Source organism: Rhineura floridana, chromosome 10, assembly GCF_030035675.1.
Source record: "Rhineura floridana isolate rRhiFlo1 chromosome 10, rRhiFlo1.hap2, whole genome shotgun sequence".
Taxonomy (NCBI): Eukaryota; Metazoa; Chordata; class Lepidosauria; order Squamata; family Rhineuridae; genus Rhineura; species Rhineura floridana.
This window is the reverse complement of record NC_084489.1, coordinates 87,858,582-87,880,004: the sequence shown is the minus strand read 5'-3', so window position 1 is coordinate 87,880,004 and position 21,423 is coordinate 87,858,582. Positions and strand designations below refer to the sequence as shown.

At 47.5% G+C, this 21,423-nt stretch overlaps 2 protein-coding genes across 2 annotated transcripts in view; one reads left to right on the top strand and one right to left on the bottom strand.

Moving 5' to 3' along the window:
- The window catches only part of LOC133365631 (uncharacterized), a 34,069-nt gene extending 18,621 nt beyond the window's left edge, over positions 1-15,448 (bottom strand). Inside the window, exon 1 of the mRNA XM_061587879.1 lies at positions 15,428-15,448. The gene's annotated coding sequence lies outside the window, so the exon portion shown is untranslated. The remainder of the gene's footprint in view (positions 1-15,427) is intronic.
- On the top strand, positions 2,799-7,239 carry LOC133365407 (ninein-like). The gene has a single exon (XM_061587238.1). It carries the CDS (start codon positions 2,947-2,949, stop codon positions 6,697-6,699), a length of 3,753 nt encoding a protein of 1,250 aa, XP_061443222.1. The 5' UTR covers positions 2,799-2,946; the 3' UTR covers positions 6,700-7,239.
- Positions 15,449-21,423: the final 5,975 nt, after the last annotated feature.

The window sequence follows — 21,423 nt, the reverse complement described above, 5'->3', positions numbered from 1 at the left end:
CAACCCCGAGGTCTCTCTCCTGGTCGGTCACCGCCAGTTCAGACCCCATGAGCGTATATGTGAAATTAAGATTTTTTGCTCCAATATGCATAATTTTACACTTGTTTATATTGAATTGCATTTGCCATTTTTCTGCCCATTCACTCAGTTTGGAGAGGTCTTTTTGGAGCTCTTCGCAATCCCTTTTTGTTTTAACAACCCTGAACAATTTAGTGTCATCAGCAAACTTGGCCACTTCACTGCTCACTCCTAATTCTAGGTCATTAATGAACAAGTTGAAAAGTACAGGTCCCAATACCGATCCTTGAGGGACTCCACTTTCTACAGCCCTCCATTGGGAGAACTGTCCGTTTATTCCTACTGTCTGCTTTCTGCTTCTTAACCAATTTCTTATCCACAAGAGGACCTCTCCTCTTATTCCATGACTGCTAAGCTTCCTCAGAAGCCTTTGGTGAGGTACCTTGTCAAACGCTTTTTGAAAGTCTAAGTACACTGTGTCCACTGGATCACCTCTATCTATATGCTTGTTGACACTCTCAAAGAATTCTAATAGGTTACTGAGACAGGACTTTCCCTTGCAGAAGCCATGCTGGCTCTGCTTCAGCAAGGCTTGTTCTTCTATGTGCTTAGTTAATCTAGCTTTAATAATACTTTCTACCAGTTTTCCAGGGACAGAAGTTAAGCTAACTGGCCTGTAATTTCTGGGATCCCCTCTGGATCCCTTTTTGAAGATTGGCGTTACATTTGCCACTTTCCAGTCCTCAGGCATGGAGGAGGACCCAAGGGACAAGTTACATATTTTAGTTAGCAGATCAGCAATTTCACCTTTGAGTTCTTTGAGAACTCTCGGGTGGATGCCATCCGGGCCCGGTGATTTGTCAGTTTTTATATTGTCCATTAAGCTTAGAACTTCCTCTCTCGTTACCACTATTTGTCTCAGTTCCTCAGAATCCCTTCCTGCAAATGTTAGTTCAGGTTCAGGGATCTGCCCTATATCTTCCACTGTGAAGACAGATGCAAAGAATTCATTTAGCTTCTCTGCAATCTCCTTATTGTTCTTTAGTACACCTTTGACTCCCTTATCATCCAAGGGTCCAATTGTCTCCCTAGATGGTCTCCTGCTTTGAATGTATTTATAGAATTTTTTGTTGTTGGTTTTTATGTTCTTAGCAATGTGCTCCTCAAAATCTTTTTTAGCATCCCTTATTGTCTTCTTGCATTTCTTTTGCCAGAGTTTGTGTTCTTTTTTATTTTCTTCATTTGGACAAGACTTCCATTTTCTGAAGGAAGACTTTTTGCCTCTAAGAGCTTCCTTGACTTTGCTCGTTAACCATGCTGGCATCTTCTTGGCTCTGGCGGTACCTTTTCTGATCTGCGGTATGCACTCCAGTTGAGCTTCTAATATAGTGTTTTTAAACAACTTCCAAGCATTTTCGAGTGATGTGACCCTCTGGACTTTGTTTTTCAGCTTTCTTTTTACCAATCCCCTAATTTTTGTGAAGTTTCCTCTTTTGAAGTCAAATGTGACCGTGTTGGATTTTCTTGGCAATTGGCCAGTTACATGTATGTTTAATTGAATAGCACTGTGGTCACTGCTCCCAATCGGTTCAACAACACTTACATCTCGCACCAGGTCCCGGTCCCCACTGAGGATTAAGTCCAGGGTTGCCGTCCCTCTGGTCGGTTCCATGACCAACTGGTCTAGGGAATAGTCATTTAGAATATCTAGAAACTTTGCTTCTTTGTCATGACTGGAACACATATGCAGCCAGTCTATGTCCGGGTAGTTGAAGTCACCCATTACTACCACATTTCCTAGTTTGGATGCTTCCTCAATTTCATATCTCATCTCAAGGTCTCCCTGAGCATTTTGATCAGGGGGACGATAGATCGTTCCCAGTATTAAGTCCCTCCTGGGGCATGGTATCACCACCCACAACGATTCTGTGGAGGAGTCTGCCTCTTTTGAGGTTTCGAGCTTGCTGGATTCAATGCCTTCTTTCACGTATAGAGCGACTCCGCCACCAATACGTCCTTCCCTGTCCTTCCGATATAGTTTATATCCAGGGATAACCGTATCCCACTGGTTTTCTCCATTCCACCAGGTCTCGGTTATGCTCACTATATCAATGCTCTTCTCTAAGACCAAGCACTCCAGTTCTCCCATCTTGGTTCGGAGGCTCCTAGCATTAGCGTACAGGCACTTGTAAGCAGTGTCTCTCTTCAAGTGTCTTTGGCACTTGTGGTTTGGCCTGTGGTAATTTTGTCCTTCTGAATTGATATCCTGTGCCCCTGCTCTCACAATGCCTACTTCTAGGCCTACCCCCTTTAAAATTTCATCATTTCTTTGGTTTTTATCCCAGGGGGGAGGTTTATTCCGAACCGGACCTTTCTCAGCTCCTGTCGGGTTTCCCCCCTCAGTCAGTTTAAAAGCTGCTCTGCCACCTTTTTAATTTTAAGTGCCAGCAGTCTGGTTCCATTCTGGTTCAAGTGGAGCCTGTCCCTTTTGTACAGGCCCGGCTTGTCCCAAAATGTTCCCCAGTGCCTAACAAATCCAAACCCTTCCACCCGACACCATCGTCTCATCCACGCATTGAGACTGCGAAGCTGGGCCTGTCTGGCTGGTCCTGTGCGTGGAACCGGTAGCATTTCAGAGAAAGCCACCTTGGAGGTCCTGGCTTTCAGCATCCTACCTAGCAACCTAAATTTTGCTTCCAGGACCTCACGGCTGCATTTCCCCATGTCGTTGGTGCCAACGTGCACCACGACCACTGACTCCTTCCCAGCACTGGACCGGCCATGGCGCGGGACCTGCAGCCGCCGCCCAGCTGAGCCGCGGGGAGGAGGAGAAGGAGGAAGAGCCGCTGCAGGGCAAGCGATGCCGCTGCGGGCTGCGCGGGGAACAAGCGCCGGGCCCTGAAGCAGTGGTGCACGGTAGGCTATGGGATGGACGAAGCTGAGCAGGACCAGTCTGAAGCCCGTCTCAAAGAGCTCTTTGACAGCTTTGACGTCACTGGCACTGGCTCTCTGGGGCACGAGGAGCTGACCGAACTCTGCCGCGTCTTGCACCTGGAGGAAGTCGCTCCGGGAGCACTTCAGCAGACCTTTCTGCAGGGCGATCTCCTGAGCCGGGTCCGCTTTGACCAGTTTAAAGAAGCACTCATCCTCCTCTTGTCCAGGACACTAACAAATGAAGAGTCCTTCCAAGAACCAGATTCTTCACCAGAAGCCCAGCCCAAATACATCAAGGGTGGGAAGCGCTATGGCAGGCGGTCCATGCCGGAGTTCCAGAAATCCACGGAGGAGTTTGCAGAGGTGACTGTGATTGAGCCTCTGAATGAGGAAGCCCATCTGTCGCACATCTCCAGTGATGACTGCGATGAGCGCTGGAGGTCCCAAGACAGCGAGGAATATGAAGCTGAAGGTCAGTTGAGGTTCTGGAATCCCGACGACTTGAACGCATCCCAAAGCATCTCCCCCACTCAGGACTGGATAGAAGAGAAGTTGCATGAGGTGTGCGAGAGCCTGGGCATCTCCAGAGATGGCCACCTCAACAGAAAGAAGCTGGCTTCCATTTGTAAACAATGTGGCTTGCAGAATGTTGACATGCAGGTGGTCGAAGGCGTCTTCCGCAATCTCCAGCATGATAGCACCATGACCATTGAAGATTTCTTCTACCGCTTGTTTAAAACCGGGAAGCCTCTTCAGCCATCTGCTTCAACCCCGTACAGGCAACTAAAGAGGCATCTCTCCATGCAGTCCTTTGATGAAACTGGGAGACGCACCACCACACCATCAGCAATGACAAGTACAATAGGCTTTCGGGTGTTTTCCAGGCTAGATGATGGGATGGGTTATGCTGCGGTGGAACAAATCTTCGATGCGTGGCACGAAGAAGGAATAGAGAACAGCCATGAGATCTTAAAGACCTTAGAGTTCAACCTGGATGGAAAAATTAATCTGACAGAGCTTACCCTTGCCCTGGAAAACGAGCTTCTCATAACAAAGAACGGGATATATCAGGCTGTGCTGGCCAGCTTCAAGACGGAGATCCGGCATTTAATGGAACAAGCTGACCAGGAGGCCAGGGAGAAGGAGAAGCTGCGGTTAGACTTGGAGAAGGCGGAGAAGCTGAAAGTCCTCATGGCCTCCGAAGTGGATGACCACCACGCTGCCATTGAACGCCAGAACGAATACAACCTAAGCAAGGTGGAAGAAGAGTACAAGGAACGTGTTGCAGCGCTGAAAAACGAACTTCAGAAAGACCGAGAGCAGATTCAGCTGCAGGCCAACAAGCAGCGGGCAGAGCTGGAGGAGGAGATGGAGAAGCTGAAAACGGAAGAGAACTACCTCCGTGACCGCCTGACTCTGACTCTGAAGGAGAACAGTCGCTTAGAGAACGAACTCCTGGCAACTGGAGAGAAGCTGGTGAAGTACGAAAGCACCATCAGCAAACTGCAGAAGAACTGGGAAAACGTCCTAGCAGAGAAGTTTGGGGATCTCAATCCAGGCAGCGCAGAGTTCTTCCTGCAAGAGGAACGGCTGATGCAAATGAAGAATGAATATGAGCGGCAGTGCAGGGAACTCCAAGATCAGATAGATGAGCTTCAGTCTCAGCTGGAAGAATATCAGGCTCAAGGCAGGGTAGCCCGGCCTTCCCTGAAAGCCTCTCTCTTTGAGGAGCTGGACGATGGCGGAGTGGTGTCTGCTCAAGCAGCTGGTTCTGAGGATTGCAAACCACTAAACATGAGCATAGAAGCTGAAATGGTTATTGAGCAATTGAAAGATCAGCACCACCGGGATCTCTGCAGCTTGCAAGAGGAGCTTGGAAACACGATGTGCCATTATGAGAAGCAGCTCAAGGAGGCCGAGGCTCGCTGTGAGATGGAGCAGGAGAACCTCCAGCGGACGCACGCGCAGGAGAGGCGAGCCCTGGAGCAGCAAGTGGGCTGCCTGCAGCCCCAGGTGTCTGAGCTCCAGGGAGAGCTGGCGAGACTCAAGCAGGAGTGGCAGGAGGTCGACTCCCAGCGGGAGGTGGAGAGCAGCAGCCTGCAGGCGTGCTTGGAGGAGAAGGCCACCCTCGTGGGCCAGCTGAAGCTTCAGCACCTGAGGGAGCTGCAGGCCAGGCTGGAAGAGGCCCAGGCGGATTTCAGCCACGAGCGGGAGGAGTTGATTCAGGCCGGGGTCTGGATGGAAGAGAAAATGCGAGCGTTAGCACAGACAGTCCAAGAAGAGAAAGCCGAGCTGGAAGATGGATTCCACAATCAGCTGCAACGGCTGATAGAGAAGCACAGCCTAGACAAAGAGCAGCTCCGGCAAGAGCTGGCGGGGAAGTATTGGCAGGAGCTCAAGGAAGAAAGATGTGAGGCTGATCATCTCAGAGAAGAAAATGCTGTTTTAAGGAACAAGATCGCCTTGTTGAATGAGGAAGGGAGCATTTCCAACCTGCGCTTGAGGGAGCTTAACGGATCTCAAGAAGAACTGTGGCAAGAAATTGAGGTCGTACGGAAGGAGAAAGTGGCAGTGCAAAAAATGGCTGAAAACTTGAAGAAGCAGGCATCTGAACTGAAAGCCCGGAATCAGCAGCTGGAGTTGGAAAATGCTGAGCTTGAACGAAAAAACTCCCCCAACCAGGCAGATGTGCAAGATCTCAACCAGCGGTTGTTGAGGGTGCTTCGGCAGAGGGAAAAGGAGGTGGGGAAGTTTATGCCGGAAGAATGGAGGAGAGAAGGCTCTCGGCACAAGGAAGAACTGGAGAACTGCAAAATTCAGTCTTCAACGCTGGTCTCCTCCTTGGAGACGGAGCTGTCTCAGCTCAGGGCTCAAGCCCCTGCTCTGGAGGAAGAGAACCGCTTCCTCAAGGAGGAACTGGAAAAGGTAAAGCAGGTGCCGAGGTGTCTGGACCGCTCTGACCTCCAGAACGAGATTTCCAGCGTCATCGCGAAAAACGAGAAGGTGCTGGCAGAGAAAGCAGCTCTCAGCGAAGAGCTGAACAGATGTGTAGAGAAGGCAGCTAAAGTGGCCCTCTTGGAGAACCTTGTTGCCTCCTTGAAGCAGGAGAAGTCATCTCTGGAACACGAGAATCAGGCTCTGAAAACGCAGATTGCAGCATCTCAAGACAAGATTCGGAATTTTGACGATGCTGTACAGAATGTCAACCTTCAGATGTCCAGGCTCAAGTCGGACCTCAGGGTGTCGCAGCAGGAGACAGAAACGCTGAAGCAGGAAGTGATGTTGTTGCACAAGCAACTGCAGACAGCCAATGATAAGAATCGGGTTCTTGAAGCCGCCGTGCATTCCACCGGACTGCAGAGCCAACAGAAGAAGCTCTGCTGGGATGAGCTGGGCCACTTGGCCAAGCAAGAACAGCAGCTCTTGAGGCAGGACAACGAGAGGCTCCAGAGGGAGGTCCAGAGCACCAAGGCAGATCTGGCTCAATCCAGGGAGAAGATACGGCAGCTCGAATCCACCATCCTGTCCCTGAAGCACGTAAAACACCAAAGCCAGTCGGGGATTGTGAAAGCCATTGAGCAGGAGAAGCTGAATCTGAAGAGGGAATGTGAGCGGCTGCAGAAAGAACTGGCTTCAGCCAACCGAAAGATCAGCCAGATGAATTCCCTTGAGCATGAGCTGGAAACCATCAATTTGCAAAATGAAGGCTTACGGAAGAAACAGGTCAAACTGGACGCACAGATCTAACATAGTTCTGGGCTTTGTGAGGTGGCATTCATGAGATGAAACTATCCCCACAACAAAATATACCTGGAAGAGGCCGTTAGCCTGGTTTGCAAGAGAGAGATTGCACCCCATCTTCATCTAGGCAAAACTAGGGAGGACAGGTCTGTCGACAGCCATTAGCTGTGATAAATAACTAAGTGGAACTTCCATGTAGGAGGAGAAGGAAGTTCCGTGCAAGGCACCCCTGGAAGCACCCCTGGAGTCCCCAGAGGGGCAGTGGGGTTGCCCTCTGTCGCTTTGTCGGGGCAGCTGGGCACCCAAGAAAATCAGGACATTCCCCTCCCAACAACAAACATATGAAACTATAGACCTGGTTGCAAATGCAATTCAGCTGGCTTTGAGGAGACTGGAATTTAACACAGAAAATGCAGTTACTTGTACCACGGATAAAGCCACCATTAAGAGCTGTCATGTGTATTGTTATTTAATTTTTGCAGATTGTATTTTGTATTGTTTTGTTGATGCATTTTTATATTGTATTTTATATTTGTGTTTTTTGTAAGCCACCTTGAGAGCCTTTGGCCAAAAGGCAGGGTGTAAATAAACTACCTTCCCAGCACTGTCTACCAAACTATCTAAACGACGGGCGATATCCGCAACCTTCGCACCAGGCAGGCAAAACACCTTGCGGTCTACACGCCCATCACACACCCCACTGTCTATGTTCCTAATGATCGAATCACCCACTACAAGGATCCCTCCAGCCCCTGGAGATATATCCTCGGCACGAGAGGATAGCTGCTCATCCCCCAAGGAATGGGGGATACCTATGCCCATGGAGGCGTCACGCGATACGAGGATCCATAGGGGGGTGGAGTGCTTTTTTTTCTTTTTACAGGTTCACTCTTGCTTATGATAGAAGGAATTTGTTGTTGTTATGTGCTTTCGATTACGACTTATGGCGACCTTATGAATCAGCGACCTCCAATAGCATCTGTCGTGAACCACCGTGTTCAGATCTTGGAAGTTCAGGTCTGTGGCTTTCTTTATGGAATCAATCCATCTCTTGTTTGACCTTCTTCTTTTTCTACTTCCTTCTGCTTTTCCCAGCATTATTGTCTTTTCTAGTGAATCATGTCTACTCATGATGTGTCCAAAGTATAACCTCAGTTTCATCATTTTGGCTTCTACTGACAGTTCTGGTTTAATTTGTTCTAACACCCAATTATTTGCCTTTTTTGCAGTCCATGGTATATGCAAAGCTCTCCTCCAACACCACATTTCAAATGAGAACTGTTATTCAGACAGGCCTTTGAAACATGATTCCCCCCCTCCATCACCATCTCAACCAGGTTTTATTGATGTTTTTCCATAGGAGTATGGGAAGTTGCTTTATACTGAGCAGTCAGACCCTTGATCAATCTAGCCCAGTATTGTCGGCACTGACTGGCAGCTGTGAGGCCTCTGTGCAGGCGAGGGGCCTTGTTTCCGAGGGATCCAGGATCGGCCTCCAAGCACATGCGGTGTCAGCCGGACTGAGGGAAAGCCAAGAGACCCCTTCCACCCCGAGCACCAGCGAGACCTACCTGCAGGTGCTAAAGATTAAATCTGGGACATGATGATGATGATGACGATGATGACGACGACTTGTCAGCTGCTTTTTACCGAAAGGTCTCCAAGCAACTTACGACACATTAACAATTGAAATATAAATACACAATGCCATCAGAATAAATAATGCTCCGCCTCCCCATAACAGCCACAGGAAGTTTGGCAGTACACTAACAGTGAAACAAAATGAGCTCAATCCATCAAAAGCTTGGGGGAAAAGATGAGTCTTTATCTGGCGCCGAAAAGATGTTCAACTAAGGGAAGGCTGGGAAGAGCCTTCCACAATTGGAGAGCCACCACTGAAAAGGCTCTGAGCCTCCATCAGAGGGAACCTGGACAAGGGCCTCAGCAGAAGATCTAAAGTATCAGGTAGGTTCATATCAGGAGAGGCGCTCCAGAAGATATTGGGGTCCTGAGGTGTAAAGAGCTTTATAGGTCAAAACCAACACTTTGAACTGGGCTTCGAAGCCTACAGGCAGCCAGGGTAACTGGAACAGAACTGGCGTCATATGATCTGTGCACCTCTTCCAGTAGTGATGCTTTTTCCATAATTTCACTGCTGCTCTGATACTTTTACTGTCATTTTTATCAAAATTACTGTAATTTTGTATGTTGTATACTACTTTGCTGTATTTTTATGCAAAGTGTGGTCTATAAATATTTAAATGAACAAAAAGGAAGAGAAAATAGATTTTTAAACATCGCTAGTTGGCAACAGAAAAATATTCCATCAATCCTAACTTAAATATATAGATTAATAAATGCAGTCCATACATCCAAATAGGTACCTCAACAAGACTGAGGATTATAAACTCTGCATTCATGGAATTATAGAATAGTAGAGTTAGAAAGGTCCTCTAAGTCCATCAAGTCTAACCCCCTGCTCAATACAGAATTCCAACTTATACCTGACAGGTGCCTCTTGAATGCCTCCAGTGTTGGAGAGCCCACCACCTCTCTAGGTCATTGGTTGTCGTATGGCTCTAACAGAGGTTCAGCCGAAATCTGGCTTCCTGCAACTTGAGCCCATTATCCCGTGTCCTGCACTCTGGGACAATCGAGAAGAGATCCTGGCTCTCCACTGTGTGACAGCCTTTCAAGTACTTGCAGAGTGCTATCATATCTCCCCTCAAGGATTCTCAAAGTTAAACATACCCAGTCTTCTCAGTCTCTCCTCACAGAGCTTTGTTTCCAGTCCCCTGATCATCCTCGTTGCCCTCCTCTGAAGCCAATCCAGTGTGTCTGCATCCTTCTTAAAGTATGGTGTCCAGAACTGGATGCAGTACTCAAGATGAGGCCTAACCAGTACCGAATAGAGGGGACCTAGTACTTCAAGCCATTTGGAATTTGTACTTCTGTTAATGCAGCCTAAAATAGCATTTGCCTTTTTTGCTGCCACATCATACTGTTGGCTCATATTCAGCTTGTGATCAACAATTCCAAGATCCTCGCATGTAGTATTGTGAGCCAAGTATCCCCCATCATATGACTGTGCCTTTCATTCTGTTGTTTTCAGCCCAATGTTCCAGCTTATCAAGATCACTTTGAATTTTCTTTCTGTCTTCCAGGATATTACCTATCCATCCCCATTTTGCATCATCTGCAGATTTGATAAGCATTCCCTGCACCTCCTCATCCAAGTCATTAATAAAAATGTTGAAGAGCCCTGGGCCCAGGACCGACCCCTGCGATACCCCACTTGTTACCTTCCCCCAGTTTGAGAAGGAACCATTGATAACTACTTGAGTACAATTCTGTAGCCAACTGTGGATCCACCTGATAGTTGTTCCACCCAGCCCACATTCAGCTAGCTTGCTATTCAGAATATCATGGGGCACTTTGTCAGACGCTTTGCTGAAGTCAAGATATATTATGTCCACAGCATTCCCACAGTCCACCAGGGAGGTTACCCAATCAAAAAATGATATAAGATTAGTCTGGCAGGATTTGTTCTTGATAAATCCATGTTGGCTTCTAGTAATCACTGCATTATTTTCAAGGTGCTGACAGACTGGCCGCTTTATAATCTGCTCCAGAATTTTCCCAGGGATCGATGTCAGACAGACTCATCTGCAGTTCCCAGGTTCCTCCTTTTTGCCCTTTTTGAATATATGGATGGCATTAGCCCTCCTCCAGTCATCCAGCACTGCACCCATCCTCCATGATTTTGCAAAAATAATAGACAGTGGTTCCTAGAGTTCTTCAGCAAGTTCCTTCAATACAAGTTCGTTGGGCCCTGCAGATTTGAACTTGTTCAAAGTGGTTAGGTATTCCCTGACCATTTGTCTGTCAATCTCAAGCTGCAATCCTGCCCCATCAACTTCATGTTTGCCAGGAAGATCTTCTTTTGGGAGAAGACTGAGCCAAAGTAGGAATAGAGCATTTCTGCCTTTTCTTTGTCATCTGTTATCATTTTGTCATCCTCATTGAGTAGCTGAACCACCATTTCTTTTCTCTGTCTTTTACTGTGGATGTACCTGAAGAAAGCCTTTTTGTTGTTGCTTTTAGCATCTCTCATTCTCAGCTTTAGCCTTCTTGACACCATCCCTGCGATTCCATGCTACCTGTCTGTACTTATTCAAATGGAGAAAGGGCAGTGAGATCTTCAGGCCACTGACTAATGGATGATGAGTCCTTGTCCTTCCAGCCTTCCAATATAATTGTCTTAGCCACTGTTAAGGGCTGGCAGGATCCACTTTTGTTGCCCATCTTTTAGTCCCCACACCACAGAGATAAAAGTAAAGAGTGCGTGATCATCTGCAAGTATCAAGAATTTCTCCACAACAAGTTTTGGAGGCCAGAATGAAACCTCCACAGGACATACCCACATCATATGCCTCAAAGAGGCATTTTCAGCATTACATCACTAGCATCTATCTGAACTAGCCAAATCCTTAAAAGGCACTGTAGTACACCTCTGAATTCCAGTTGCTGGAATCGCAAGTGAGGAGAGTGCTGTCATGTTCATGTCCTGTTCCTGGGCTTCCCATAATAAGCATCTGGTTGGCCCCTGTGAGAACAGAGTGCTAGAGTAGATGGGCCCCCTTTGGCCTGATGCAGCAGCCGGGGTTTTCTTAGTTATAATAATAATAATAAACTTTAATTTATAGGCCGCCTATCTAGCCAATGGCCACTCTAGGTGGCTTACAATAAAACATAATAAAATACAATAGTTACCCATGTGGAGTGGAATACTTTGTGAAGCAAACTGCCTTTCAGATCCCTCTTAGCGCAGACTAGGGAACTGTTTACAGATGGTATCTTCTGCCCTGGAAATTTTATTTTGTTACTCCTGGGTCTTTGCCACTGTGCTGGGGAGGGGGGCGGGATGTCAAATGACTGGCACTTAACCACCATATTTGGTGGGAGTGCCCCAAAGTGAGGGAATTATGGCTCAAAGTATTTAGAGAAATTAATCTGATGACAAATCCTCATCCCAGTTGGCACTGTTAACTTTATTGATTGACCAAAATAAAGATGGGCAGCACAAAGAATTGGTGGCCCATCTATTCACAGCGGCAAGGACTTTGACAGCAAGACATTGGAAAGACTTTAAGATTGTTTTCTGGGCCTAGTACAATTAATTACTTTGATGTTTAAAGTCCTAAAGGGCTTGGAACCAAAATATCTGCCAAAAATGCCTTCTTTCATATCAAATTGCCCATGCTTTTAAGAGCAGCAGACAGGCAGGGTTGCAGTCTCCTTATCAGATCTAATTGATACCAAGCTGCCCGGCTCACTGCCGAGACCTGAGCCTCCATGGACAGCTGGGAGTCAATAATGACCCGAGGCTGCGGACCTGGTCTTTTAGGGGCAATTTTACCCCATTGAACACCAGGTCTATATCCCCCAACCTGCCCCTGTCTCCCACGAGCAACACCTCGGTCTTGTCGGGATTTAGTTTCAGCCTATTCCTTCCCATCCATCCACTTACGGATTCCAGGCACTTGGAAATGGTGTCCACAGCCAACTCTGGTGAGGACTTAAACGAGAGATAGAGCTGAGTGTCATCCGCATATTGGTGGTACCGCAGCCCAAATCTCCTGATGATGGCCCCCAGCGGCTTTACATAGATGTTGAATAGCATGGGGGAGAGGATAGAACCGTGTGGCACTCCACAATTGAGAGGCCAAGGGTCTGAAACCTCATCCCACAATGCCACCCGTTGGTGCCTGTCTGAGAGATAGGAGCGGAGCCACCGTAAAACAGTGCCCCTTATTCCTAATCCCTCTAGGCGATCTAAAAGGATACCGTGGTCAACAGTATCGAAAGCCGCTGAGAGATCCAGGAGGACGAGGAAGGTGAATTCTCCCCTATCCAGCGCCCTCCTCATATCATCCACCAGGGTGACCAAGGCTGTTTCAGTTCCATGTCCAGTCCTGAAGCCCGATTGGAATGGATCTAGATAATCTGCTTCATCCAAGTGTGTCTGTAACTGTTTGGCCACCACTCGCTCAATCACCTTGCCCAGAAATGGCAAATTAGAGACTGGGCGGAAGTTATTCAACTCTTGGGGATCCAAGGAGGACTTTTTCAAGATGGGCTTTATGACTGCCTCCTTGAAGGCTAATGGCATTGCACCCTCTTCCAAGGATGCATTTACTATTGCCTTGATCCCTTCGCTCAGTCTCTCTTTGCAGCTCATAATGAGCCACGAGGGGCAAGGATCCAACAGACAGGTGGTTGGCTTCACAGTAGAGAGCACCTTGTCCACTTCCTCAGAGGGAAGAGGCTGAAACCGATCCCACCGGACCGGAATGCAACTGGCCGGCTCTGGCTCACTTCCTGTCTCCACGGCGCACGGAATCATGCTCTTCAGGCATTCGATTTTATCGGCAAAGTGTTTAGCAAATATGTCACAGGAGGCTTCAGAATGCTCCATGTGTTCCTGAACAACTGGACCGACCAGATTTCGGACCACTTGGAACAACCTCCTGGGACAGCACTCTGCGGACGCAATAGAGGCAGCAAAGAATTCCTTCTTTGTTGCCCTTGTTGCCAACTGGTAGGCAGCTATTGCTGCTCTAACCAGTGTCCGATCGTCTTCAGAGCAAGATTTCCGCCACCGGCGCTCTAGTTGTCTCACCTCCTGTCTCAGACCCCGGAGCCGTGGTGTATACCAGGGTGCTATCTGAGCTCTATTCAGGGGGAGAGGACGTTTCAGAGCCACCCGGTCTACTGCCCTAGTGATCTCCTTATTCCACTCCATCACCAGGGTTTCGACTGGGCGGCCTTCATCCGGCTCCAAATCTCCCAGCGCATTCAGGAATCCTTTAGGATCCATCAGGCGTCTGGGGCGGACCATCTGAATAGGTCCTTGTCCCCTGCGGAGGGTGTGTGGCATTGAGAGGTCCATATTCACCAGGTAGTGATCTGACCATGACACGGGGTTGGAAGAAACATCCCCCATTTTCAGAGCACTTCCCTCCCCTCCCGAGACAAACACAAGGTCAAGAGCATGACCGGCTACATGGGTGGGCCCTATATTACTAAGGTGCAGTTCCCAGGAAGTCATGGTTTCCATGAAATCCCGAGGGGCTCCAGTGAGGACGGTCTCAGCATGCACGTTGAAGTCCCCCAAAACCAATAGGTTGGGGGAGAGCATTCGTACACCCGAGAGCACCTCGGTCAGGGAGTCTGCTGTGCTGCAGGGTTGGCAGTACACAAGTAGAATCCCTAAACTGCCCTTTGGGCCCAACCTCCAGTACATGCAGTCAACAAACTTGGTCTCATGGAGAGGGGGCCTGGCAAAGACCAAGGACCCTCGATAGATGATTGCCACTCCCCCTCCCCTCCTACCAACCCTCGGCTGCTGTGCGTACTGGAAACCGGCTGGACACATGGCCTCAAGCGTAGGGGCTGAGGCCTCATCCAGCCAGGTCTCCGTAATGCACACCACGTCTGCGTTCTCATCCAGGATCATATCATGGATGAGCGTTGTTTTCTGTACCACAGACCTGGCGTTACACAACAGCAGTCGAAGGTCGGATGGAGTCCTGCGGCCCCCAGTTGTCTTCTGGTTATGGACAGGCCCGGAACAGGGTATAGATATTATGCATCTATCCCTTGTTCCCCTAAACTGGCATGGCCTGTCATCCGCACCTTTCCAGGATCTGCTGCCTAGCCTTTTAATATCATGGCTCCCCCCCCCCACGGTACCCCCCTCCGGTCTGCACATGCCCCCCTTATTATCCGCCAATCAGGCAGGCCCCCCTCCCCCAAAACTGCTATCCTCTAGGTAGAAAGCGTTTTATTCAAGAGACCCACTAAAGCCAGGGGTCCCGAGTCTGTCTTCTCAGACTGCAGACAGCCCGCTTGGGGGCGCAGAGCAAGCTATGGCACACTCCCCCACACAGTCGAGCGGCAACGCCACGAGATCACTTTGAAAGGACCTCCAACAGAAGGGAGGCAGTGCCACTTCTGCTTAGAGTAGACCCACTGGCATCAGACCAGGATCGCTGGCGGTGGCTGCTCTATGCCGAGCTCAAGTGGCTGTACTAAGGGTGACTGCAGCGTGGAGCATCCGCCGGCCTTCTCCTCCTCCTCCTCCTTCTCCTTCTCCGGCTTGGAGAGGCCCGGAGGCAGCGGCGGCGAGGGTTCCCCTGACGGCGACGCTAGTGAAGGGGAAAGAGACGCTCAGCTGCCTCAAGGCCTCGCTGGCTGGCTGGACTGGACGGAGAGGCCAGCGGGCCATATGGTGGGCGCTGCAGGCTGGTTGGAGCTCCGCGGGGCCAAAGGAGGGCGGTGATGGCGGTGCTTCCCGGTTCGGTGAAAAGCAGCAGCCAAGGAGGAAACGCAACGCCACAGCTCCTGCCGCCGCTGCCCCGGCCACCGCGCCCCACTCCCAGCTGATGAAGACTCGACCGCCGCCCAAACCTTTCTCTGCTCCCTCCAACGCCGTCTCAGGTCGCCCGGGCTCGCTGGCGTTTCTCCGCAGATGAGGCACTGGTAAGTCTGCAACAGACCCCACAAGTTAAGAGCGTTTTTTCTCTCCATACAAGCCCCAGAAAGAGATGTTTAAGAAATAGCTGCGGAGCTCCGAACACACGATGTCCTTGCTTTGTAAGTGGTTTCCTGCTGCTAAAGAAAAGCAGTTTAGAATAACTCAAAATGAAAACACACTTCACCTACCTCTTACCTTTGAACAATGTATTGTACAGTAGGGTCCCACTCATAGGGCGGGTTACGTTCTGGACCCCCACTGAAAAGCAAAAACCGCTGAAAAGCAGAACTCATTGAATAGAATGGCGCACGACACCTGAAAACTGCCGTAAAAGCGGCACAAGCGCCGTATGAGTGGGGCTTTAGTCTAATTGCGTCTAATTGAGACCGCTGCATTAGCGAAGCACCATAAAGCGAAGCGCCATAAAGTGGGACCCTACTGTACATGATGATTGTAATAATCCATATCTTGGTTTTGTTCAGCTTTAATTTGGTTATATGTATTGTACCTTCTTTTGAAAACAATAAATATTTTTAAAAAATCGTATTGGACATAGCTACCAATGGCTGTTACCCTCTAGATTCAGAAGCAGTATACCACAAAATATTATTTGCTGTGGGGTGGAGGGAGAGGAAAGGGGAGCAACTGCATTCATACCTAGAAATGTAAAATTTCTGGAAGTTTTAAAACCATGGGGGGAAATGGGTTTTTTCCAGAAAAAAACAGAAATTTTCAGAAAAATTGAAAATATGCAATATTAGCACTTTTTACAGATTGAAAGTCACTTTGTTACTTCAGGAACATCAAATGTAATTATGTACAAGTTGGTTTGGCATAAAATTATCACATTTGGTATATTAAAAGTACATTTTATTCAATTATTACAAGTTGAATTGACTTCTTTAAATTTTTACTTTTTTTATAACAAATGGATCTACAAGATCCTGATCTGTAAGGAGCACCTGAACTGTAAGGAACCTCTTTTGTTTTGCCAGTTTATGAGGAGCAGGCAAAAAACATTTTAAAAAAAACACAGAAGAAACCATCAACATTAATAACAAAATTATTTATGTCTCTGCTAGTCCTCCACAGTGTCAAGCAGACATAAAGCATCCATTCCCATAAAAAGAACTGAGAAAAAGTGGGGGACCAAGATTCAATGAAATGTTTTATTCATCATGCTAAAATAAAACATTCCATAAAAATAAAACATTCCATAAAACACAAAAAAGGCTTCGGGGGAAAAATGGGGAAAAACCTGCTTTTTCCTGAATTTCCCGGTTTTTTTCTGGGCCTTCACATCTCTATTCATGCTCTGCTATGGGCTATCCAGGAATATTTGGATGGCTTCTGTTGGAAGCAGGACTCTTCTTAGGCACAATTATTTTCAAACTGATGAAAAGGTAGCAGAAAAGCAATTAACCAGCCTCAGGCATGCCAGGAAAAGCCCTGATGAACAACACTGTATTTACAAGGCAGCAGAAGGAAAACAAAGCTGTTGATGAACCAGGTGGACTTCTCTAGGCAGAGAGTTCCACAGATTTGGTGGTGTTACCCAAAGAGCCCTGTTCCGAGTTATAGCCCAGACTTCCCCAACCAGATGCTCCCGAGATGTTTTGGACTACAATTCCAATTAGCCCCAGCCAGCACAGACTAGGGCTGATAGGAGTTGCAAAATATGTGGCACAAAGCTGGCAAAGGCTGTCTTAGTAGTATGAACCAGCAACATGTGTTAGCAGAACTAGACTGCCTTGTTTTGCATCTATCCCTCTATATATGGGTTTTTAAAAGTGCAAGGTTGTAGTTATGCAAAACTACCTCAAGATGGCACCATACACCCACATCTTAAACACAGTCTCTCCTGAAGATACTGCTTAAATGTAAGGATGCTAACTGGATGTTTTGGCAGAGCAACTGTGCCTTTAACAGTTGCGTGACAGGGAATTTGAAATACAACTTTCCCCATCATAATGTTGAAGAGTTTTGAAAAGTTGCACCTGACGAAATTCCTCATTTATATAACTCTTTGGGTACAAAAGCCTTAAGGGAGAAGGGAAGAAAAGGATTGTTAAAAAGGAAAGCTAATAATATATAATAATAAAATACCGTGAGTTCACATTAAGGATACAATAGCCACCAGTACATCCAGTGCTGGCTGGGGTTGTTGTCATCCAAAACTTCTGGAGGGCACTAAGTTGGTGAAGGCTGGTATAGAGTCACCCCATCTGGTGGACATTCAGTTTCCACAAGCCAGAAGGCAAACTCATTTCTCAACTCCTCTTGGTTGTAGAGTTCAAGAGGAAAGGCAAGAACTTTAAATCTCTTTGTTTCAGTTTATTTATTGTGATATTTTGTATTTCTGTACTTTTAATCTTTTGTATACCGCCCAGAGAGCTATTTGCTATGGGCGGTTTAAAAATGAAATTAAATAAATAAATAAATAAATAAGAACCTCCTTATAACTCATTGGAGAGGGCAGCGGGGGGGGCTGCCATGGCTCCCCCCAATCATAGAATTGTAGAGGTGAAATGGGTCCATAAGGCCATCCAGTCCAACCCCGCTGCTCAATGCAGGAATCCAAATTAAAGCATACCTGACAGATGGCTGTCCAGCTGCCTCTCGAAGGCCTCCAGTGGTGGAGAGCCCACCACCTCCCCAGGTCATTGGTCCCATTGCCGTACCACTCTAACAGGAAGTTTTTCCTGATGTCCAGTCGAAATCTGGCTTCCTGCAACTTGAGCCCATTATTCAGTGTCCTGCACTCTGGGATGACCAACAAGAGATCCTGGCCCTCCTCTATGTGACAACCTTTGATGTACTTGAAGAGTGCTATCCTATCTCCCCTCAGTCTTCTCTTCTCCAGGCTAAACGTGCCCAGTTCTTTCAGTCTCTCCTCATAGGGCTTTGTTTCCAGTCCCCTGATCATCCTCATTGCCCTCCCCTGAACTTGTCCCAGTTTGTCTGCATCCTTCTTAAAGTGCGGTGTGTGAACAATGAACAGCAGCAGTTGATGAAAGGGCTATAGCTGAGTGGTCAGAGCACTTGCCTAGCATACAGAAGGACCCAGATTCAGCTCCTGGCATCCCCAGGTAGGGCTGGGAGGAGCTCTGTGCCTGAAACCCTGGAGAGCCACTGCCAGTCCGTGTAGATAATGTTAAGCTAGATGGACCAATGATCTGGCATGGTATAAGAAAGCTTTCAATGTTCCTATAAAATCCCTGGCCCTTCTTGCGAAGTGGATTGGACTGTGAAAGACCAACCCAAATTGCATTTCCATTTTGACCAATTTGTAGGGCAGTACAATATCTCAGAGAGGAGGTCAGGCCTCCTGCTCCCCTGGTGCATGCACTATAGCTGCCCAATTTCCCTGCTTTTTAAAATTTGATAGAAATAGCTGTGGGCTATAGGTACATTCTTAAACCACAAGGTTTTTTGCCTATTTCCCTGCTTTTTAATCCGGGAGGTAAGAGATGGGATCCTGTGCAAATTAGCACCAGCAGTAACAGAAATAGTTCAGCAGTGTATTTTAAATGTTATATTACCATCAAGAATGCCTTTACTTTTACAAGAGGGTCATGGCTTAGTGGCAGAGAACACGCTTTGCATGCAAAAGTCCCCACATTCAATACCCAGCATCTCCAATTAGGGCTGGGAGAGATCCTTATCTGAAACCTTGTCAGTCACTACTGAGCTAGATGGACCAATGGTCCAACTTGGTATAAAGCAGCTTCCTATGTTTCCTATACTCTACAGGGGATACACAAAGAAATATGCTTGAGACCCTTTCTTTAAACATTGTGCATCTTGCAATCTGTATTACTTTGCAAAGTATCAGCAGTTACTACCTCTTCTGCTTTAATCTCTGAATGCCAGTCATAGGGCTCACTGTGACAGATTATACACTTAAGAAGCAACTGTGTGTTCTGAGATTCTTAAACCTGACTTTTTAATTTGCTACTGCAGTACTGGTCACAAACAGAAAAACCACTTGGCCACCTCATTAGTGTAATATGGTATTACACTAACTGCAAATGTTTGATGGCCCTGCAAATGTTTGATGAAGACCTTCTGTTCTCTGCAAAAGATGAAGAGGAAAATGCCTCTTCCCTATACAGCAAAGGCTTTCACAAAAGTGGGAGGCAGAGGCCAACACAATTTCAGATGGGGGCTTCAACACAGGACTAATTTCAGATAGTGAGTGAGTGAGTGAGTGAGTGAGTGAGTGAGTGAGTGAAAGAGATTTAAGATTAAACAACCAAGAGCTCAATTCAAGATTAAAGTGTTAAAAAAGAGTCGCATCAAATATCAAAATAACTACAGCAATGTTATGAGCACAGTTCAAACAGCCACACACACTTCAAACAAAAAGTATTTAAGCGTTTGTCATTTATAAACCCATTTAAGGATTTATACCACCAGCATCAACCCAAACACAAGAAGCCTCTATTTTTCTCCCATGAGTGGGAAAGCAATGATCCCTCCACCCATTGCCGCCCTGGGCTCCTTCTGGGAGGAATGTTGGGATATAAATTTAATAAATTAAAGAAATAAATGCTGCTGCTACAGTCAATTTAAAAGTTCTTTTCAAAAAAGAAAAGAAAAAACTCAAAACCAAGAGACTGAACAACACTGGACTACACTTCAGGGTTGTCATACACAGCTCCCACTCAGCCCCCCCCAATATCTGTACAGCCACACTAGGCTACTTTGCAGGGCTGCTGTAACCTATCCAGCACTATATCCACCCCTCCCCACTGCTGCACTATGCATATACTAATGTGTGTGTGTGTGTGTGTGACACAGAGAGAGAGAGATTTAAGAACCAAGAGCTAAATTCAGGATTAAAGTGTTACGAACAAAGAGTCTCATACAATCTCAAAATAACTACAACAATGTTATGAGCACAGGACAAACAGCCACACACACTGCAAACAAAAAGTATTTGAGCTTTTGTCATTTATAAACCCATCTAAGGATAGGGGGTAGGGGCTGGGGCAGGGCCAGTTCCAAAGGGCGACTAGGTTGGGCACTGGCCCGAGGGTCCCATAGCTGCAGGAGCCCCTGGGGGGGCCCTGAGGGGCCCTCCGCTCCCCTTCCATGATCCGTGGCACGAGCCGCGCCGCAGATAGCAAGACAAGCTTCCGAGCCACCCGCCACCGCCACCTGCCACCATCCCCCCCGCTTCACCTACCTTTCTCTCCTGTAGTTTGCAGCTGCACGCACTGCGCACAGGGTTGCCATCAATCAAGATGGCAGCTGAGGTTTCTGGAAGGGACTGAAGCCTCTGCCACTATCTTGATTGATGGCAACCCTGCGCACACAGTGCGCGCAGCCGCAAAGAACAGCAGAGAAAGGTAGGTGAAGTGGGAGGATGGTGGGGGGGGGATGGAGGCAGGCTCTCTCTCTCCTGACCGTCTGGCTCTTCATTTCCTCCCTCGTGCTTCCTCACACAGAGCACGATGGAAGAGCAACGCTGAGCAGAAGGCCAGTGTGAGTCACATGTCTGTTGCCCACCAATCACAGGAGCAGAAGACTTCCCCTGCTTCCTCCAAGTAACTGGAAGGGGAGGGAGGAGGGAGAGGGAAACGAAAGAACTGCTTTCCACTGTGCCTGCGTGACGTTATAATCCACAGTAAGGCATTTTTTTCTGTTAAAAACAAACCATGCTTTTTTTTACTTTAAACCTACTGAAGATGAAGGTCTATGTTTGGGGCAAGATCAGGGATTTGATTAGGGATAGCTACTAGCCATGATGGCTGTGCTCTGCCACCCTAGTCAGAGGCAGCATGCTTCTGAAAACCAGTTGCTGGAAGCCTCAGGAGGGAAGAGTGTTCTTGCACTCGGGTCCTGCTTGCGGGCTTCCCCCAGGCACCTGGTTGGCCACTGTGAGAACAGGATGCTGGACTAGATGGGCCACTGGCCTGATCCAGCAAGCTCTTCTTATGTTCTTATGTTCTTACAGTAATCTCTGAGTTGTAATCAATGACAACAGATTATGACAATTTCTCAAGGAAAAAGTCCAAACGGCTTCTTGTTTTTTTCTCTCCCATTTTTCACTTTAACCTGTGAATTCTCCGTGAGGGGGTTGTGTATTACCAAGAAAACTTTCAGAGTTGTAGAGCAAGCGATTCTGAATCCAACAGTATAAGACTTGTAAGTTTTTGTTTTGAATTGGGACAATAGAAAGCACC